This window comes from Rana temporaria, chromosome 4 (assembly GCF_905171775.1).
Source record: "Rana temporaria chromosome 4, aRanTem1.1, whole genome shotgun sequence".
Classification (NCBI taxonomy): domain Eukaryota; kingdom Metazoa; phylum Chordata; class Amphibia; order Anura; family Ranidae; genus Rana; species Rana temporaria.
The window spans coordinates 65,202,122-65,222,081 of NC_053492.1; the positions used below are offsets into that span (position 1 = coordinate 65,202,122).

General features: G+C 43.6%; 1 protein-coding gene across 1 annotated transcript in view; it reads right to left on the reverse strand.

Annotated features, from left to right (window-relative positions):
* Positions 1-257: 257 nt before the first annotated feature.
* The window catches only part of FKBP1B (FKBP prolyl isomerase 1B), a 133,765-nt gene continuing 114,062 nt past the window's right edge, over positions 258-19,960 (reverse strand). Inside the window, exon 4 of the mRNA XM_040348509.1 lies at positions 258-4,113. Coding sequence (XP_040204443.1) covers positions 3,985-4,113 — 129 coding nt within the window. The 3' untranslated portion in view covers positions 258-3,984. The remainder of the gene's footprint in view (positions 4,114-19,960) is intronic.

Sequence of the window (19,960 nt, forward strand, 5' to 3'; positions counted from 1 at the left end):
AGAAAAAGGGGGAGGGTGGGAATGGGGGAATAGTTGCTGAGGCTAAACCCAGAACAAACCCGCCCAATCTCTTCTACTGAAAAGATCTCAACATTCAAAGCCCCAAGAAATCAAAAAGTTAAGTAGCCAAGTCAATTATCCACCCTTTAGTAAAAACATCAATTTTAGGGTGAGTCTTCTGGTAAGAAACAAATCACACATAGTAGAACAGGTTGTCATTAAATTTTCTGAGAAAAAAAAACACACCACACAAGTTATAAAACACAAGGTTATTCATAAAATTTATTGTTTTGTTTCTTATATATATAGATCTGTATATAGGTACTTAAAGGAGAGGCTTTGTTTTGATCAGCAGCAAGCAATACGTACAGGTTTGAGTTGGTGTGGTACGGCAGGTAACCCTTAGATAATGCCCATTTGCGCATTGGGTCGCGCACAGATTTTTCCAAGCACCTCCTTTCTTATGTGTACTGTAAGGCAGTGGGTTTATTTATATTTTTTCTATTTTTTTTAATACAAGATTATTTGATTTAGTCATATTGTGAGTTATGTCACATCTAAATTAAAATTAAAAAACAAATCTTGCCTCCAGACAGCACAGCAAAGCTTCAGCAAAACATCATTGAAGTGTGTCAGTCTCAAACAATGCATGAGGGCAGCCATTTTGTGAGTGGAACCAAGTCGTCCTGAGAAAGCAGCTTATCAATTCGCTAGGAATTTGTGACATCAAGAAGGCAGGAAGTAATAGCTCAAACCTGATACTACAAAGCAATGGTACTATTAAAATAAGTGGTCTTTAAAATTGAATGTGCCCGAAGAACTGTTAAAATTTCCCCTGAATGATTCTGATTGGTAATTGTATGTAACAATTCTACCTCCAAAATCTTACAAAATGGCTGCTTTCACAGTGTTTAATCAACATGAACACTTTTATCCATCTGGAAGTAAATCTTAAAACATAAAATGTACAACTTATAGAGTGTGTTATAGCCAGAGTAGCAGACTATTTTTTGTGTTGAGTGTTTTTTTTTTATTTGCTTATCTTCCTGAAAAGCAATAAAGATTATTTAAGCTTAAAGACAAAAAACACAGACACAACGTTAGAAAGTGAAATGCCAGTAACAGCAATGAGTACTCCCTAAATAAGGAGCAGATTCATACAATTTTTTTTCCCTTATAGGCTGAAACCAAGATCTGGGAAGATACTTTGATGATTTATAAAAAGGTGGTAGTGATCCTAAGGGCTCTTTAAAGATGCAGTCCATTGAACACCAAAAATAAGTGGTAAAAAAAAAAACTTTGCTAAGCCTTCATGTCCTAAAAATATACCTCAGATATTTCTCCAGAGGGCAGGGAACCAGCAGGAATCTGCCACACCCCACAGAAAACAGATTTCTGCCCAACAGGGCCAAATGGAGAATTTGTGTTTATGTGTAGCTTTAAACCAAATGGTAGCAACAATCTATAAATAGTTTCAAGTGTCCCACCAAAAAACTCATACGTTTTTTGGTGGAACACCCGAAACGCCTCATATGTCATTGCTTCAATTTATTGTCTTAGAGTTAAGGTGGTTCCCCTTTTTCCATCCCACATTTTCATGTTTTTGTCTATGGGATTTTATATTGGGGATTTTTTGTGATAGGGACTGATTTTGCTTGTTGAACAGTTTACCTCGTGAGTTATAGCTTTACACCAAATCTAGTTTTAAAAGTGTCTGTCATTTTGCTCATTATCCAACCCACTGGCAATGCTCGCCAGCTGCTCCTTCCTCTATTGCTGCCAGGTATGGGAATGTGACCTCCACTCACATTGTAGTACTATGGCCTAGTGACCAATCACCAGGCCTTATCATGTGATAAAGGGAGGTGAAATCAACAATTGCTATAATTTGTGGTGAATGTGATTATTAATTGGTTTAGAAGCTGGCATAGAGTGACTCTACCACAGTCTTTTTAAACAAGTTCCTACTTTAAGGTCTAGGCAATGTACAAAAAAGTTGTAACCTTAAATACCAACCAGCAATAGGTTAAATCTGATTGATTGCTGTGGTTTTGCTCCCTACCTTTCCTGATAAACATGTATGTCACTCTTGTACAGTATTGTGCAGTGCACTTTTATTCCAAAAAGGTTACAAAATGTAGGCGACACGGTGCACAGTTCTACATTTCCCTTCCTCAGTTGCTTTAATTCAAAAATAGAGGTGTTGTTTAAACTAAATCCACGTGACTGCAATATCAATATCTAATAATTTAAATTTCATATGGAGGAGGGGCTTTATAAAATAAAATTGCCTTAAAAAGAAAATTGGCAAATGCAGAGTCCCATAACACTAACATCTTTGAATTTAAAAAGCAAAACAAAAAATGTTCCTCTCTCTGACGTGTTTCGCCTCCTATTGGGGTTTCATTGTAGAGTTGTCTCTGCTGTTGCTTGTTTTATAGAGTTGAACCCACAGCTTTGCCCACACCCACTACAGAAGAAGGGTGTTGGGTACTTGAGCAATAATTTGGACATGTGAGTAAACTAAAAAACATAGAAAAAAAATTACCACCTAAATGAGCAACGTGTCATCCTGGTGTTCTAAGACTGCCTCTGTAAGTTGCCAGAAACAGGACTACTTATAAGGCCCAATACACACTGCTTGACAGCGTTGCCTATTTGGCATGCCATTTATAGCATCCTGACCATACGGTGCATCCTCATTCATAGACTTTTTGTTAATGCACTCTCACAGCTTAAGTTGGTGGAAATCATCTCTCCACTTAACTATTTGTGGATGGTGGTGGACACCATTTTCATGCATCTCTCTGGGATTCCAGATTTGTTGAGAGGTTCCTGTGGCAGTATGTTTAATGTAAAATAAACCTACCATGCAATGGGAAGAGTACAGCCCTTCTCATAATGATGGCAGCAGATAGGTTATGTCCCCCAAACATCAACATTTCCTCTAAACAGAGGCATCATTTTTGGATGACTGACCCTTTAAAACTCATATCTAGTGCATTTTATGGTCAGCACACTTTAAAGAGCTGAAGTAAATGAAGGTAACTCCATTTGCCGCAAGCAGTATGTACAAAGTCTAAGTATAAAGCGTTCAGTTCTTATGGCCAGGAACAGGCCAGATTTTGGATACATTCATTGGTGATCACAAGCCCTGTGATTTTGTGCAGAAATGTTAGGCAATTTGACATCTGGTCTGTAAATGGCCAGCAAGGAAAGCCAATGGTCTATCAGAAACCTAGGGTCCTCATGTCTCTTTCAAGTCTTTCAGCTCATTTTTATACTGTTAATGTGTGGAATGTATGTTGGCTGGCAGGAACTACATGATTTTAAGTCTGGGATCTACGAAAATCAATCCCCTAAATGTAGTATTTGGTGCTTTCAGTCTACCAGGCTTATTTATTAAGGCAGTGTAAACCACAACTACTGCATGGCACTGCATTACAACAAATCATACCAATTGCCATTAACTGATATTCAGTTTTGCATTTTGGTACTGTCTTATTGAAACAAGTTTGCTGAGCTTATGTTGTATAAATAATTTGGACCTTCTGTATTTAAGTGCAGCTATCGTCTTTGCCCTACAAAATCAGCTACTTTATGACTTGAATGGAAATTCAAGCTTAGCAGTTCACTGGTGACATTACTAAGCCACAAAATGGCTAATTCCTCTATGAAGGCATGACAGGTACACTTAAACTGCTCAGTATTATTAAGAAAAGAGACGTGACCTACATAGGTTGACTGAGGATCACTTTGAAGCAGTCCTGTTATGATGTCCCTATTGTTGTCAGAGAAGACTGGGTTTTAAGCCACTGCAGTCTTCTCTGGCAGTGCTGAAGGGTTAATGAGAAAACTGGTAACCCCACTGCTGAAGCGGTCCTTCTCAATCATACTGGCTTCTGCAGCAGTGAGGGTAGTGTCAGTTGAAAGGAAGAGGATGATGGGTTTGGAGATCTTTTGTCAGCCTGGCCCGCTACATGTTCATTCAATCTTCAGCAGCTCCACATCGAATATCAGAGTAGCGTTGGCGGGTATGACTCCTGGATGCCCCGTGGCTCCATATGCAACATCAGGTGTGCAGGTCAGTTTTGCTCGCTGGCCCAAGCTCATCTGGAGGCACAAAGGAAATAAAGGTTGTGAACACTGCAATGTTAATGGACTGTATTGTTAATGCTTACACCTAAAGTTTTATCATTACATATGTACAATAGAGACAGCCAAATGTGATCATTCCATATGAGAGTCATGCTTAGTGATTAGCAGTGCTGTACTTTGATTTTGCTTAACTAGATTTGCTATCCCTTTATCAGCTGAAAACATATGCTTTTTGGGGTCAACTCACAAAGAAAATCACAACAGCTACTTTTCCATAAAGGATATATTTTTTTAAAATGTATCCATCCTTCTTAGCACTTTGACACAAACGACCCACACCAGAAATGTTTACAGTCTGCAGCTGTAGTCGTCTCTTTGCTGGCCACATCTTTACAGTCAAACCCCATAGACATCTATGAGAGAGTCAACTGCAGGTCAAAAGAACCTTTTAGTGAACTCTTTTTTTTAAATCTGAATAATCTCAGATATGCCTTAGGCCCCTTTCACATGTTCGGACCTGTTCAGACTCTCCATTGTCCTCTATGGAGCGGGGAATGTAAAAGAAAATTCAGTCCAATCTGATCTACTAAAACTAGACGCATGGGGATCCCTTCCCATCACATTCCCCATCTGTCTAGCGGATCGGATGGTAGTCGGGCGTAAATGGACAGGAGATGTTTACATCCGACTGCCCATAGAGAAGAGCGGGCTGTTTCTGTGTCCGCTCTGCATAAGCAGAGCGGACACAGACCTGTCATCTGCTTGCTCAGTGGGTGTCAGCGGACAGATTCCCTGCTAAGATGAAATGAAAACATTAATATTAGCCAGAAAACAAAACAGACTGTGAAAAATGATTGTGGTCCTTTGCATTGATGGTCAGTATAGAGGTTTTCTTTTACATCGGTGGTCAGTTTAGAGGTTCTCATTTTCACTGGTGGTCAGCGTAGAAGCTCTACCTTACACTGGTGGTCAGCGTAGAGGTATTCCCTTATACTGCTGGTCAACGTAGAAGTTCTCGCTTACAATGCTGGTAAGCATAAAACCTCTACCTCACACTGGTGGTTGACGTAGAGGTTTTCCCTTAAACTGATGGTCAGTGTAGAAGTTCTCCCTTACACTGGTGGCCAGTGACACTTACATTTGTGGTCAAAGTAATGCCTCCTTACTTTTATGGTGGGAAAAATATATTTCTTTACAGACAGCTAAAAAGATCACTGGCATCAGAGGTTACCTACCTGTGAGAACAGAGTCCTCTGGTGCCCCCAATCCCTGCCTCTGCCAAATTAAGTCAGTGTTGAGGCCGGATGCTAATCACTTCTACTTCTCCAGGAACACTCTAGCAACCCCAGGGGGTAGCCTAGGGTCCTGAGAAACTCAACCATTTTGGCTGTTCTAAAATATCTTAATGGCAGGAAGCAAAAACTAACCACTTCCAACAGAGAATAATGGTCAGCCCAAAGACAAGCATTAGAGAACAAGATGGACAACGCACATTTACTAAATTAATTAATTTGTAGCCCCACTTCCCAAAAAGCTTGTCAGAAAAGTGGAAAGTCCTAACTATGCAATGCCACAGTGTCCACAAACACATACAGCTTCTATCAGAGGCATTCCAGGAATGACATACAGTAGAGTCTGTGTCAGCAGCAGCGAGAGACTGGATTATGGGAAAACTGGGATGAAAATAAACACAGAGATGGAGGGGGTTGTAAAATTGTCTGTATTAACATTTAAAAATAGCCCCCTTATTTATAAAGCTGCCACTTTTGGTAGCAGCAAGTGAGTACATGTCTGTAAATATAGATGATAAATTACTTTTATGCTGTACAAGTATGAAAAAATTATCTTAGAGAGATAAAGCGGGCAAGAGATGTGCATTACAACGATCTGATTTACATGACATAGTTGATGTTTTATTTAAGGTATAAGCTGCATACAAATGTTTTTTTTTCCACTTGTTTGGGGACAAGGACACTCACTCTTCATTAATTAGGAGAGGTCCAAAATTTCAAATAATTTTATGAAATTAATTCTTGTAGATTTTACATCTATATAAGTCACCAAAAATGCATCATACTCTTATTTAAAATGTATTTGCAGGAAAAAAGTTTTTTCAGCTTTAGAAAAAATGGGGAAGGGCGAGAAACCTTGTTTCTTGATGAATAAATGATGATGTGTTGGTAAAAAAAGTGGGTGAGATGAATAATGAGAACTTCTCTCGGGTTTCATAGGCTTCTTTTGTTATAGATTTTCCCATACTCCCTGTTCAGGTGATACCATTGCCACCCAGACTGAAATAATGGGAATCTTTTTTAAAATCTATCATCTATAGTGATTTTGTCTCTTGTTGTCGAAACAACAGAGACATCTTATACTTACTTCCCTTGTTGCCTGCACGGCTGATCTCTGCTATAGTCAAGAGAAAGTGCCGGCAACCTGATCCCCCCCCCCCCCCCGCTAGTCTGAGAAGTTTGATCCACTGGCCCAGGTTCATTAGTGTCATGAGGACTGGTGGAAGGAACCACAGAGCACAATAGGGAACCAAGAAATCAACAGTCCTAGAAGCATTGGATTCTTTTCTTGGCACACACACACACCAGGAGAGGTAGGTTGTGAATATCTACTTTGCAGGGGGCTTTTGTTTCCACATAGTTTACCAGCATTTTTTTTTTTAAATGTTATATCACATTTTCAAACCCCTTCAAAGAGCCATTTTGTGTCTTAATTTTTGGGGGCTTGCTCTTATGCATGGTTTAAGAAACAAACCTTGCGCCTTGCAAGAATGAACTTCTGCTTTGACAAATGTCCACATTCAAATACGTTCCTGAAGATGTTTATTAGGATCATCTTCAACCTTGAGCTAATCTGCAACCTAGATGGACTTCTTGTGTATTACAGGTGGTCATGGAGCGTTATGTCAGTGGGGCTTTTGTCTATTGATATATGGAGACTTGAATGTCTATGTATAAACAAATTTGCTATGCGGACGTCTCAATCGTTTAAATAGCTCTAGTAATAAATCGCCGTAATTTGCCTTATACATTTATTTCATATGATCCTTCTAGTGGCCTTAAAGTGGCTCCTCACCCTGTTTTCTATTCTAACGCTCATTTGAATGCTCAAGCACTCCTATTTCATGTTTGGATAGGTAGAGTGAGTGAGTAACTTGTATAGCGCTACAAATGCAAACTAAATCGCCTCAAGGCGCTTTTTGCATCCAGGGTCGTCATGTTTCTTTAGAAGAGGTGGGTCTTAAGTTTCTTCCTGAAGGCCCGATGGTTTTCTTCCATACGGATGTCCGCAGGTAGAGCGTTCCAAAGTCGTGGTCCTTGCACTGTGAATCTTCGTTCTCCTTTAGATTTGTAGCGGGTCTTGGGGATGTGGGGGAGGTTTTAATTAGTTGACCGGAGGGCGCGACTAGGGGTGTAGTGTTTTATTTTCTCGCATGATTGATTCCCAGGGTTTCTTTCCCGTTACCAGTCTGGCTGCTGTGTTCTGGACGAATATGTAGATGCGAAATTTGGTATTTGGGAAGTCCGCGGTAGAGGGAGTTTTTTTTTTGTAGTCGAGTCGGGAATTGATGACTGGTCTCCTTCCTGGATGAGTCTATGCAGCAGGTGGAGAAGGTAGTGTGATCCGCTGACTACTGATCCTATTTGTGCATCCATAGTCATGTCTGAGTCAAAGACATTTATTTTTCTAAGTACCTTTTTTTTAATAGTTCCCCTTTGCTTCCACTTGGGCGAAAGGGGTCATAAGCTTCTCCCATTGACTCCTGAGATAATAGCATCAGCAATCTCAAGAGTCTTTGGCCATCTTTTTTTGTGATATTAAATGATTTTGTAGCAGAAAATGACAAAATGGGTCTTCCTCGCTGTGTGAGTACTATGTAGGTGCAACATTTTGATGTGCATACTGGGTAAGCAGCAGCAAAATATCCAGGAAGTAGTCGGGTGCTGGCTTCAGATGCCCTTATTGTGAATGGCTGACTGCACACTGCAATGATAGGCTGTTTTAGAGAGATCTTAGGCCTTGTACACACGGTCGGACAAAACCGATGAGAATGGTCCGACGGACCGTTTTCATCGGTTCACCGCTGAAGTGGCCTGATGGTCTGATGTGTGTACACACGCCTGCTAAGTTACGGCTGCGTAGCCTAAAGCGGGCGGGCGTAAGGGCGCCTAATTCAAATGTGTGTAAGGGGGCGTGTTTTATGTTAATATGCTTTGACCTTACGTTTTTGACGTATTTTTGCAACTGCGTATGCGCCGGGCGCCTACATTTCCCAGTGTGCATTGCGGCTAAGTACGCCGCACGGGCCTATTGATTTCGACGTGGACGTAAACTACGTAAATCCCTATTCACGGACGACTTACGCAAACAAAGTAAAAATTTCGAATTTCGACGCGGGAACGGCGGCCATACTTAACATTGGCTACGCCACCTAGGGCCTAGTTCTAACTTTAGGCGGCCTATCTCTTACGTAAACGGCGTAAACGTACTGCGTCGGCCGGGCGTACGTTCGTGAATCGGCGTATCTACTAATTTACATATTCTACGCTGACCGCAATGGAAGCGCCACCTAGCGGCCAGCCTCAATATTGCAACCTAAGATAGGACGGCGCAAGCTGTCGTATCTTAGATATGTTTAAGCACATCTCTGTTTGAGAATACACTTAAACATAAGTCGGCGTAGATTCTGAGTTAGGTCGGCTTATCTACTGATAAGCCGGCCTAACTCTTTCTGAATCTACCTACAACTCTCCACTCTCCAACTACAACTCTCAACTCCAATATATGCAACTAATGATTATTTTCATAATCGATTAGTTGGCCGAATATTGTTTCGATTAATTGAATAATAACCTTAAAAAAAGTGTGCTGTTTAAATTAGTTCATATGTAAAGTTTAAAAAAAAGGCAATTTATCTCTTGTTAATAAAAAAAGGGGCAATTTGTTCTTAAATATCTATATGCAGTTGTAAATATAAATAACCAACTATATGGTTAGGGAGCAAAGTGACCCTAATAATTGTCAATAATTGTCAAAGCGTGCACCAAACACCCAGATCTTCACTACGTGAGGCACACTCCCCTATGGGGTTACACTCACCAGAGATTAGTATATTACAAGCCTTAAGGATAACAATGTATAGGCACTCAGAACCATAACATGTTTAATATATATATTTATTTATTAAATAAAAATAAAATCCAGCACTTTCAAATAAAAAGTTACAATCAATACATCAAAGGCACATCTCTTATCTTGATTCCATCATGTAAAGTTGTATTCAATGATAATTTGTCAATGGTATCGAACCTCAGCACGTTTCAACTCATAAAGAGTCCACATCAGGAGGTGGACAATACATCTGGAATATAGATATTAGGGCCGAAACAACTAATCGATTAATCGACAACTAATCGATTATGAAATTAATCGATTACAATTTTCATAATCGATTAATCGGCCAGTATCATAATGGGGTTAAAAAAACTAAAATTAGCCCTTTATAGTACAAAAAAGCAAATTGCTACTGTAAATATTACTTTCACTGTCCCACAGTAAAAAAATGAACCCCTTACAGTAGCGATTATTTGCTCTTTTTGTACTTATTTTTGTTTTTTTAACCCCATTATGTTACTAAACATCTCAGGTTGGGTTCACACCTCTGTTTTTTGGTGCTTTTTGCAGAAACACACTACAGTTTATTTACATGTTTTCCTATGAGACACATTCACATCCATGATTTTTTTTCAGCTGCTGCGTATTTGGGAAGGGCAAGGACTTTCTAACGCAAATGGTGCTATTTTGTTTTTGTTTTTTTGGTTCAATATACTTCAATGGAGAAGCTGCAAAAAAGCATGTAATGTGTTTTTGCGGCAATTTGTGTTTTGTAATCTGCCCAACAACAAATTGGCCCAAAAAAAAAAGTAAAAATGCAATTTTTTTTTAAAGGCTATTATCCGATTAATCGAAACAATAATCGGTCAACTAATCGATTATGAAAATAATCGTTAGTTGCAGCCCTAATAGATATACATAAATTCCAGTAATATACACAAAGACGAAGGCACAGGCCAATGAGAATTCACTTACAAAAACCAATGATGCATGAAAAGAAGCCCCAGATGTATTTTGATATGATGCAAGAGATGCTAAACCCAGCCACAACACCACACAAGAAAGTATAACATTAATCAAAAAGTCAAATTTGGGGGTTGGATAGTAACTCCCAATTTTGATTATATATTACTGTATGTATATTTATATCCCAGATTTATTATTCATCTCCTGATGAAGACTCTTTATGATTTGAAACGTGTTGAGGTTTAATACCATTGACAAATTATCATTGAAGACAATTTTACATGATGGAATCAAGATATGAGATGTGCCTTTGCTGGTTTTAATTTGTATTTAATAAATAAATATATTTTTATATGGTTCTGGGTGCCCATACAAAGTCCAATTCCATATTCTTGTACTCAAGACTTCTCCTATTAACTTAGCGTTCACCTAAATTGAGGTCTATAGTTCTGTGGCTGAATCCATTTGCTAGGCTATACAATATCTTTTTATTTCTATCTACTGTATTGCATGTTCTCGTTTCTAGGGCTGCAACTAACGATTATTCTCATAATCGATTAGTTGGCCGATTATTGTTTAGATTAATCGATTAATAGCCTTAAAAAAAAAAATTTGCATTTTTTATTTTTTTTGGCCCAATTTGTTGTTGGGCAGATTACAAAACGCAAATTGCGGCAAAAACACATTGCATGCTTTTCTGCAGCTTCTCCATTGAAGTATATTGAACCAAAAAAAACGTAATAGCCCCGTTTTGCGTTAAAAAGTCCTTGCCCTTTCCAAATACGCAGCAGCTGAAAAAAAATCATGGATGTGATCGTGTCCCATAGGAAAACATGTAAATGAACTGTAGTGTGTTTCTGCAAAAAGCACCAAAAAACAGAGGTGTGACCCCAGGCCTGAGATGTTTAGTAACATAATGGGGTTAAAAAAACAAAAATAAGTACAAGAAGAGCAAATAATCGCTACTGTAAGGGGTTTATTTTTTTACTGTGGGACAGTGAGGCCCCGTACACACCATAGAATCCATCCGCTGAAAAATCTCAGCGGATCGGTTTCAGCGGATAGATTCTATGGTGTGTACATTCCTGCGGATATTTATCCGCGGGAATTTCACGATTCCAGCAGATAAAAATTTGTAGACATGTCTACAAATCTATCTGCTTGAATCGATCCCAACGGATTGATCCGCTGGTCTGTACAGACTCACCGGATCAATCCGTCCGAAGGGATCCCCCGCATGCGTCGTAATGATTCGACGCATGCGTGGAATTCCTTATATAACAGCGTCGCGCTCGTTGCCGCGTCATCATCGCGGCGACGGCGCGACACGTCATCGCGAGGGGATTTCGGCGCGGATTTCGATCCTATGGTAAGTACACTCCATCGGATCCAAATCCGCTGAAATCCTCGAGAGGATTTATCCGCGGAAACGGTCCGCTGGACCGTATCCGCGGATAAATCCTCTCGTGTGTACTAGGCCTGAAAGTAATATTTACAGTAGCGATTTGCTTTTTTGTATTATAAAGGGCTAATTTTAGTTATTTGAACCCCATTATGTTACTGGCCGATTAATGGATTATGAAAATTGTAATCGATTCATTTGATAATCGATTAGTTGTCGATAATTCGATTAGTTGTTTCGGCCCTACTCGTTTCCCACCTAGTTGCCTATCTGTAAATTATTATTATTTTTTTAATATCTGCCACAGTCTATATTAGGGGTCTCCAAACTGTGGCCCACGAAACACAACCGGCCCCCAGCTAGAGTCAGTGGCATATCCTCAATGTGTATTGACTGAACGTTTAGGTCAGCAGAGGCTGCCTATGGTCTCTGCTTCTGATGTAAGGGGGGGATTGTGATGAGGACCCTCAAGTAAGGCAGTAAAATTTTGCAAAATATTTAATGTGTCCCACATACGGATAAGGATGCAACCTTACAATCAAGCCAATTCTAGTGAAATGCATTAAGGAGGTGTGGTCACAGGATGGGGACACTATGGGGCAGATCCTCAAAGAAATTACGCCGGCGTATCTCTTGATACGCTGCGTAATTTCAAATTTTGCGCGTCGTATCTTTGTTTTGGTATCCACAAAACAAGATACGACGGCATCTGTGTTAGATCCGACAGGCGTACGTCTTCGTACGCTGTCGGGTCTTAGATGCAATTTTCCGGCTTCCGCTAGGTGGCGTTCCCGTCGAAATCCGCGTTGAGTATGCAAATTAGCTATTTCCGACGATCCACGTATGTACGACCGGCCGTCGCATTTTTTTTACGTCGTTTCCGTTCGGCTTTTTCCGGCGTATAGTTAAAGCTGCTATATGGTGGCGTACTCAATGTTAAGTATGGCCGTCGTTCCCGCGTCTAATTTTGAAAGTTTTACGTCGTTTGCGTAAGTCGTCCGTGAATGGGGTCCTTGCGACGTCATTTAGAGCAATGCACGCCGGGAAATTTTAGGGACGGCGCATGCGCAGTTTGTTCGGCGCGGGGATGCGCTTCCTTTAAATGAAACACGCCCCCTACCCGCCGAATTTGAATTACGCCGCGAGAGATACACTACGCCGCCGTAACTTACGGTGCAAATTCGTTGAGGATTTAAACCAACTCAAAGTAAGTTACAGCGGCGTAGTGTATTTGACATCTGCGCCGGGCGCAGCGTATGTATGTGGATCTGCCCCTATGGGTGCAATAAATAAAGCACCTGGAAGAATAGATATTGGTGTACGGCTCTTATTCCTTAATAAAATATAGAAGTTGCTAATGCTCTCCAATATGTTACGCCCCATCAGTGACTCTCTCAGGGTAAGGCGCAGTGCATGCTAACCTGCTGGGAAAGATGTGATCTGCGCTGCTTTTTCATTTATATGTATTTATTTGCATGGCTCTGTATGAGAATGTAAGTAGCACTCCCGCCTAGCAGTAAAAAGGGTCGCTGGTTCGAATCCTGACCACAACACTACCTGCCTGGAGTTTGCATGTTCTCCCTGTACCTTCATGGGTTTTCTTCGGGTACTCCGGTTTCCTCCCACACTCCAAAGACATGCTGATAGGTTAATTGTCTTCTGCCTAAAATTGGCCCTAGTATATGAATGTCAGTTAGGGACCTTAGATTGTAAGCTCCTTGAGGGTAGGGACCGATGTGAATTTACAATGTATATGTAAAGCGCTGCGTAAATTGACAGTGCTATATAAGGGCCAGATTCACATAGAATTACGTTACGCTGCGGCGGCGTAACGTATCCCATTTACGTTACACCGCCGCAGGTTTACAGCGTAAGTGCCTGATTCACAAAGCACTTACCTGTAAACTTGCGGTGGCGTAGCGTAAATCCGCTCGGCGCAAGCCCACCTAATTTAAATGGGGCAGGCACCATTTAAATTAGGCACGTTCCCGCGCTGAGCGTACTGCGCATGCTCCATCCGTAAAATTACCCGATGTGCATTGCGCTAAATGATGTCGCAAGGACGTCATTGGTTTCTACGTTAACGTAAATGGCGTCCAGCGCCATTCACGGACGACTTACGCAAAAGACGTGAAATTTAAAATTTTGACGCGGGAACGTCGGCCATACTTAACATTGGTTACACCACCTAGAGGGCAGCCTTAGTTTTACGCGACGCATCTCTACGGAAACGATGTAAATTTAGAGCGACGGGTAAAGCGGACGTTCGTGAATCGGCGTAACTAGTCATTTGCATATTCTACGCCGACCGCAATGGAATCGCCACCTAGCGGCCGGCCTAGAATTGCAGCCTAAGATCCGACGGTGTAACACAGTTACACCTGTCGGATCTTAGGCCCCATACACACGATAGAATTTATCCGCGAATACGGTCCATCGGACCGTTTCCGCGGATAAATCCTCTCGTGGATTTCGGCGGATTTTCATGCGATGGTGTGTACACACCATCGCATTGAAATCCACGCCGAAATCCTCTTGCGGCGACGTGCGCGCCGCTGTCATATAAGGAATTCCACGCATGCGTCAAATCATTACGACGCATGCGGGGGATCCCTTCGGACGGATGGATTCGGTGAGTCTGTACAGACCAGCGGATCCATCCGTTGGGATGGATTCCAGCAGATGGATATGTTCTGCATGTCAGCAAATATCCGATCTGCTGGAATCCATCCCAGGGGAGATATATCCGCGGAAAAAGATCCGCTGGCGTGTACACACCATAGGATCTATCCGCTGAAACCCATTTGCTGGGATTTATCTGCGGATGGATTCTATGGTGTGTACGGGGCCTTAGGGCTATCTATGCAGGGCCGGCCTTTGCGGTGTGCGGGTTGTGCGGTCGCTCAGGGCGCCATAGCAATATGGGCGCCTGACGACCTGCACAGATTCCGATGGTCACAGTCAGCTTCGGCGGCGCGGTGCGGCGCGGCGCCCCCCCCCCCGCGTGACTGAATACGACCTGGCCCCCTTGTGGCATGCTTGGTGACAGCCGGGAGGCAGCGGCAGACACACAGCAGGCATGGAGGGTGCAAGTCACACCCGAGCGAGCCGTCAGCACACCCGGGACCCGGCAGCAATAATTCCCTTTGCAGCGCCGCGGGTCTGATGAGTCTCAGCTGCCTGTGACTGTCTGTCTCAGTCACAGGCAGCCCAGCACAGTGCAGCCGCCTCCCCCTTTTCCTGTGCTGTGTGTGTGCAGCACATGGCTCAGATGATCTATAGTGTGTGTGTGTGGGGGGTGGGTTCTGCATTGTGGGGGGTCTGTATTGTGTGGGGGAGGAGGGGTTCTGCATTGTGGGGGGGTCTGTATTGTGTGGGGGAGGAGGGGTTCTGCATTGTGGGGGGTCTGTATTGTGTGGGGGAGGAGGGGTTCTGCATTGTGGGGGGTCTGTATTGTGTGGGGGGGGGGGTTTCTGCATTGTGGGGGGTCTGTATTGTGTGTGGTTCTGCATTGTGGGGGGGGGGTCTGTATTGTGTGGGGATCTGTATAGTGTGTGGTTCTGCATTGTGGGGGGGGGGTCTGTATTGTGTGTGGGCGGGGTTTCGGCATTGTGGGGGGGTCTGTATTGTGTGTGGTTCTGCATTGTGGGGGGGGGGTCTGTATTGTGTGGGGGGGGTTTCGGCATTGTGGGGGGGTCTGTATTGTGTGTAGTTCTGCATTGTGGGGGGGTCTGTATTGTGTGTGGTTCTGCATTGTGGGGGGGTCTGTATTGTGTGGGGGGGGTTTCGGCATTGTGGGGGGGTCTGTATTGTGTGTGGTTCTGCATTGTGGTGGGGTCTGTATTGTGGGGGGGGGGGGGGGTTCTGCATTGGGGGGGGGTCTGTATTGTGTGGGGGGGTTCTGCATTGTGGGGGGTCTGTATTGTGTGTGTGGGGGGGGTTTCTGCATTGTGGGGGGGTCTGTATTGTGTGGGGAAGGAGGGGTTCTGCATTGTGGGGGGTCTGTATTGTGTGGGGGGGGTTTCTGCATTGTGGGGGGGTCTGTATTGTGTGGGGGAGGAGGGGTTCTGCATTGTGGGGGGTCTGTATTGTGTGTGGTTCTGCATTGTGGGGGGGTCTGTATTGTGTGTGGGGGGGGGTTCTGCATTGTGGGAGGTCTGTATTGTGTGGGGGGGGTTCTGCATTGTGGGGGGGGTCTGTATTGTGTGTGGTTCTGCATTGTGGGGGGGGGGTCTGTATTGTGTGTGGGGGGGGTTTCGGCATTGTGGGGGGTCTGTATTGTGTGTGGTTCTGCATTGTGGGGGGGGGTCTGTATTGTGTGTGGTTCTGCATTGTGGGGGGGTCTGTATTGTGTGGGGGGGGTTTCGGCATTGTGGGGGGGTCTGTACTGTGTGTGGTTCTGCATTGTGGGGGGGTCTGTATTGTGTGTGGTTCTGCATTGTGGGGGGGTCTGTATTGTGTGGGGGGGGGGGGGGTTCTGCATTGTGGGGGGGGGTCTGTATTGTGTGTGGTTTTGCATTGTGGCGGGGGTCTGTATTGTGTGTGTGTGTGTGGGGGTTCTGCATTGTGGGGGGGTCTGTATTGTGGGGGGGAGGGGTTCTGCATTGTGGGGAGGTCTGTATTGTGTGTGGGGGGGGGGGTTCTGCATTGTGGGGATCTGTATTGTGTGTGGGGGGGTTCTGCATTGTGGGGGGGATCTGTATTGTGTGTGGGGGGGTTCTGCATTGTGGGGGGGTCTGTATTGTGGGGGGGAGGGGTTCTGCATTGTGGGGAGGTCTGTATTGTGTGTGGGGGGTTCTGCATTGTGGGGGGGGTCTGTATTGTGTGTGTGGGGGGGTTCTGCATTGTGGGGGGGGTCTGTATTGTGTGTGGGGGGGGTTCTGCATTGTGGGGGCATCTGTATTGTGTGTGGGGGGGGTTCTGCATTGTTGGGGGGGTCTGTATTGTGGGGGGGTCTGTATTGTGTGTGTGTGGGGGGGGTTCTGCATTGTGGGGGATCTGTATTGTGTGTGGGTGGGTCTGTATTGTAAGGGGGGTTTGCACTGTAGGGGGGGACTGTAGGGAGGCCTGCGTGACATGCAGGGGGTCCAGAACGGTTAGGGGGGTGTCTGTGTAACATATACTGTAGGTGTCTAGAGCTGTGAATTGTAAAGTGATGCAGGGTGTTGTATAATGTAAAGGGGGCCAGAGGTGCAGTTGTGGAGAGGGGTACACAGTAGTGACAGAGATATTGAAGGATGCAGGGGGCACAGTGGGATTTTAAATTTTACCGGGGGGGGGGGGGGGCAGATATAGGATCCGTCCCGGGTGCCAAATGCTCTAGGTACAGCCAGGCCACAGGCGGATTCTGCAGGAATGACAGCGTGGGCAGCTGTCCCTGACTTGTTAGGAGTCGGAGACCACTGTCACTGGCAGTCTGTGGGTTACTCATTAAGATTGCCGTCGCTCGGCAACAGTGCGGCGGCCATCTTTAAAACTGGACAAAGTACTCGCAGGCCACAGGCGTATTCTGCCGGAAAGACGGCGTGGGCGGCTGTCCTTGCCTTGCTATGAGGAGCAGGAATGAGGAGCTCATATGCCATGCGCACTGAAAAGACAAAGGAGCGCAAGAATCCACAGAAGCAGGCAGCGGATGTAAAAACTTTTTTCTGTAAGTAAATTATTTTTTTATAAATGCAGTGTACTGCTTATTGTCTGTTTTTGTATTTTCTTATTTAAATAGGGTGTTTCTTAAAGGAACAGTAAATACAAAAGTTAAAAAATACTTTATTGTAATTATGTTTGATATTTGATAGTAAATTTACAGGTAGTGGTATTATACCATGTGATTTATTTTATATGTGGCGTTATTATACCGTGTGATTTATTTTATATGTGCCGTTATTATAGCATGTGATTTATAGTATAGGCGGTGTTATTATAGCGTGTGATATACAGTATAGATGGCGTTATTATGTGAATAAAAGTTGTATTTTTATCATAGCTTGTAATCAGTTTTTTGGGAATGGAAGGCTTTAAATGGAGCCGGTATTGGAAAAAGGTGTGTACACTGAAAGGGCGTGGTTATGGAGGGGTGTGGTTATGGAGGGGTGTGGTTACTGAGGGGGCGTGGTCACTAGGGGGCGCTGTAAATCTTTCTCGCACAGGGCGCCTAAAGGCCTAAGGCCGGCCCTGTATCTATGCGTAACCTGATTCTATGAATCAGCCGCATAGATACAAAAAACGTATCTCAGAGATACAAAGGCGTATCAGGAGATACGCCGTTGTATCTCTTTTGTGAATCTGGCCCTTAGTACCTAAAAAAATAATAATCTAAAGTAGCTCTGCAGATGGTCATAAACTGCAGGAACCCGATTAGAACACGAGATGGAGCACCAGGGAAGAGACATGCAGACCACGCGTCTCTTATGATTTACCAGCTATGCAGCTGTCACTGCCTGAAAGACACGCATTATAATGTGGAACTGAATAAGCAATGATCGCTGACCCTGTCTAAATGGGCGAATGGCTTTTACACATTTTGCTCCTTGCTAAAAATAACTTTAATTTCTGTTTTCAAAGAGCGGTGAGGGAATTTTTAAATGTCACTGTGAACCAGCTCTGTGCCTCACTGGGGAACCTGATTTAATATTGTGCAAAGAGAACTAGGACATGATTTGATGACTGTATAGCAGTCTGAACACACATATTATGTATACAATAATAAAAACCCTAACAAGTCTGTAAACCTAAAAGATTAAAAATAGATCAGTCAATTATATTGCATTCAATTGCTCACCTTCTTTTTTTTTTTTTAACTCTTTTTATTACAAATAAAATACCTGGCAATGCTGCCAGTTCAATCCTCTTTCTCGCTGCACATGGCATTGCTCTGGCTTCACAGCTCTCCCTTCCAGCAATGTCAGCCTGGCACCTCATATTTCTTCAATTCACATCATTAGGGTTGTCCCGATACCAATACTAGTATCGGTTTTGGGACCGATACCAAGCATTTCCCCAGTACTTGTACTCGGGGAAAATGCTCCGATACTTTACCGATACCTGACTTTCCCTGTATTCTCCTATCTGTTCTGCTCTCTCCCTCCATGCTCCTGTGTCCCCCCTCCGTGCCGCTGCCGTTCTGCTCTCCCCCCTCCATGCCCTGTGTCAATTCTCCATGCCGCTGCACTCCCCCCTCCGTGCCCTGTGTCCTCTATATGGAGATATCAGGGTTATGTTAGAGTCCTAGGCCGCGATTCAGATACATTGGAGTATCTTTAGTGCGGCGTAGCGCATTTGATATGCGCTACGCCGCCGTAAGATAGTGAGGGGAGATCAATATTCACAAAGCTCTTGCCGACAACGTTGCGCCGGCATACCGTAAATAGGCCGGCGTAAGCACGCGTAATTCAAAGTAGGTGGAAGGTGGGCATGATGTATTTAAATGAATCGTGACCCCATGTTAATGAAGCGCTGAACGAACGGCGCATGCTCAGTATCTCGTCAAATTTACTCCCTAACATACGCTGGCTCAATGCCTGTGACGTAAACGTAACCTACCCCCAGCCCCATTTACGTACGACTTACGTAAACGACGTAAAATTTGACGGCTGTTCGGACGTCCATACTTTGCATTGGCTGCGCCTCATATAGCAGGGGTAACGTTACGCCGGACGTAAGCCTTACATAAACGGCGTAGCTAAATCCGACAGGCGCAAGTACGTTTCTGAATCAGCGTATGTAGCTCATTTGCATATTCTACACGTAAATCTACGGAAGCGCCCCTAGCGGCCAGCGTAAATATGCACCCAAGATACGACAGCGTAAGAGACTTACGTCAGTCGTATCTTGGACAAATTCTGGCGTATCTGATTCTTTGAATCAGGCGCATAGATACGACGCCTCACATTCGTACTTACGACGGCATCGTAAGTACTTTCTGAATCTGGCCCCTAATGTCTCCTCTATATTTTGCTTTAAGATATAGAAAGAACAGAAAGCACTTGATCTGTTGCTTATCCAGGCACAACCTGCAGTAATCTCACAGCTGTGAACTAGAAGGTGCTCAGGACAGAGTGCTTCCAGGTTCACTGCACAGAGGAGAGATAGGGGATCAGATCTCTCCTCTGTGCTCCCCACATAGTGGGACTATGGGTTTCATCTATGAGCTTGTTTGAATCCTTTTAATACCTTGACATGTGGTACACCAAAGAATTAAAGTCTATGCAAATCCAAACAATGAACTTATCTTATCTGCTACCTTGTTTGGTCTGCTTAATATACTTAATGTTTTTTTTTTTTTTAATCTGTGCAAAAATTTTTGTTATATCTGTGCAATAAGTGAAAAAATATGTGTTATACGTATTATGCCTCGTACACATAACCATT